Here is a 1,870-nt window from a genome sequence, read left to right on the forward strand (position 1 = left end):
CTAACCTCCACCTTCCAGTCCCCTCTGGTTCCAATCGATGAGACACTGAGGTCCGGGACTCTAAAGCAACTTGCCCAAGGTCACACAGCCAGTAAAAGAATGAGCTGTGGGGCGCCCGGGTGGCTCAGTCGGTTGAGCGTCCGACTTCGGCTCAGGTCATGATCTCACGGGTCGTGGGTTTGAGCCCCACATCGGGCTCTGTGCTGACAGCGCGGAGCCTGGAGCCTGCTTCGGATTCTGGGTCTCCCTCTCTCTCTGCCCCTCCCCTGCTCATGCTGTCTCTCTCTACCTCTCAAAAAAATAAATGTAAATGTAAATGTAAAAAAAAAAAAAAAAAAAGAACGAGCTGTGACTCAAACCCAAGAATCCTTGACATCAAAGCCAGCAGGCTTGCTGTTCCACTAGGCCCCCTTCACAGACACCATCCCTCAGCAAAGAGGATGCTTCCAGCCTCCCAGGTTGGAGGGATCTCAGAACTCGATCTCCAGCAGAAGAGAGCATCTCAGAGGCTCTTCTCAAGAGCTGAGGCCTCCCCCCAGGCAGTCAGGCCAAGCCAGCCTCCAGAAGACCAGGGAAAGCACTGAGTCATGTGTTTATACCTTTTCCAGTTCTACCTGCATTTTCCTCTTCCTGTATACAACTCCCAGCAGACTATTCCAGACTCTCACCCCTCAGGAACTTCCGGTTTCAGAGCCAGAGTCTCCAGCCAGGCCAAGGAGGAAGGATGGGGACCTCAGGGGACTCAGGGAGCCGGAGCCCACACTTAGGTTAAACCTTCCGTTCCAGTGGGGCTTGGAAATCCCCGTTTCCTTCTGCATCCCCAGCAAGCTCCTGTGCAGGCCTCCCAGCTGCACCTGGATGTGCTCCCAGCCTTAGCTCCCTCTGTGCCCCTAAGCTAGTCCCCGGCTCAACCCAGGAGGCCCTTTCCTCATGGAGCACTGGATGGAAGCATGGGCGACAGTCAGACCAATGGGCTCAAGTCTCAACCCTGCCACTTACCAGCTACAGCTTAGTCACATGAACCTCTCTGAGCTTCGGTTTTGTCCTACTTAAAAATAGTGGGCTTCCCCTCTCTCCCTCGGCACTGCCTATGCCGGTGGCAGCCATCTTTTACTCGGCATCATGGCCACCCTCAGACTTCCTGTGAAGCCCAGGATTGTTAAAAAGAGGACTAACAAGTTCATCTGGCGCCACCCAGACCCACATGTCAAAAGTCAATGCAGCTGGAGGAAACCCAGAGGCATTGGTGAAACAGGGGGAAGACAATCTAAGGGCCAGATCTCGATGCCCAACATTGGTTACGAGAGCAGCAAGAAAACAAAGTATATGCTGCCCAGTGGCTTCCGGAAGTTCCTAGTCCACCACATCAAGGAGCTTGAAGTGCTGCTGATTTACAACAAATCTTACTGCACAGGGATTGCTCACAATGTCCCCTCCCAGACCCACCAAGCCACTGCAGAAAGAGCAGCCCAGTTGGCCACCAGGGTCACCAATCCCGATGTCAGGCTACACGGCAAAGAAAATGAATAGACAGTTTATGCGCCCATTGTATTTGTGCTAATAAAACCATAAAACTAAAATAATGATAATAATAATAATAAATAGTGGACCATTTAGGGGTAAATTACCCCACCATTTGCAGTGGTGGCCTCGATGCATGGGGAGGGGTCTGATATCTTGCCCCACCTCCTCCCTTCAGCAAGAATTGCCTGGGTTGGTTTAAAGGTTCGAAGCAACGAGTCATCAGGGCCTGCTCATCATAAGCACACATTTTCCACAGTAGCACAGTGCTGTCCTTCTTCCGCCTTCCATATCCACCTGTCTTTCAGGCCCTGAGGCATCACTTCCAGTTTCTAGAACACCAGCTGAC

The 1,870-nt window shown here is 52.2% G+C and overlaps 1 protein-coding gene across 1 annotated transcript; it reads left to right on the plus strand.

Annotated features, from left to right (window-relative positions):
- The first annotated feature begins 1,122 nt into the window (after positions 1 to 1,122).
- Positions 1,123 to 1,530, plus strand: LOC125163101 (60S ribosomal protein L32-like). The gene has a single exon (XM_047854703.1). It carries the CDS (start codon positions 1,123 to 1,125, stop codon positions 1,528 to 1,530), a length of 408 nt encoding a protein of 135 aa, XP_047710659.1.
- Positions 1,531 to 1,870: the final 340 nt, after the last annotated feature.

This window comes from Prionailurus viverrinus, chromosome A3, assembly GCF_022837055.1.
Source record: "Prionailurus viverrinus isolate Anna chromosome A3, UM_Priviv_1.0, whole genome shotgun sequence".
NCBI classification, from domain to species: domain Eukaryota; kingdom Metazoa; phylum Chordata; class Mammalia; order Carnivora; family Felidae; genus Prionailurus; species Prionailurus viverrinus.

Coding starts and splice junctions, on each gene's coding strand:
- LOC125163101 (XM_047854703.1), top strand. CDS start 1,123: ATGGCCACCCTCAGACTTCCTGTGAAGCCCAGGATTGTTAAAAAGAGG.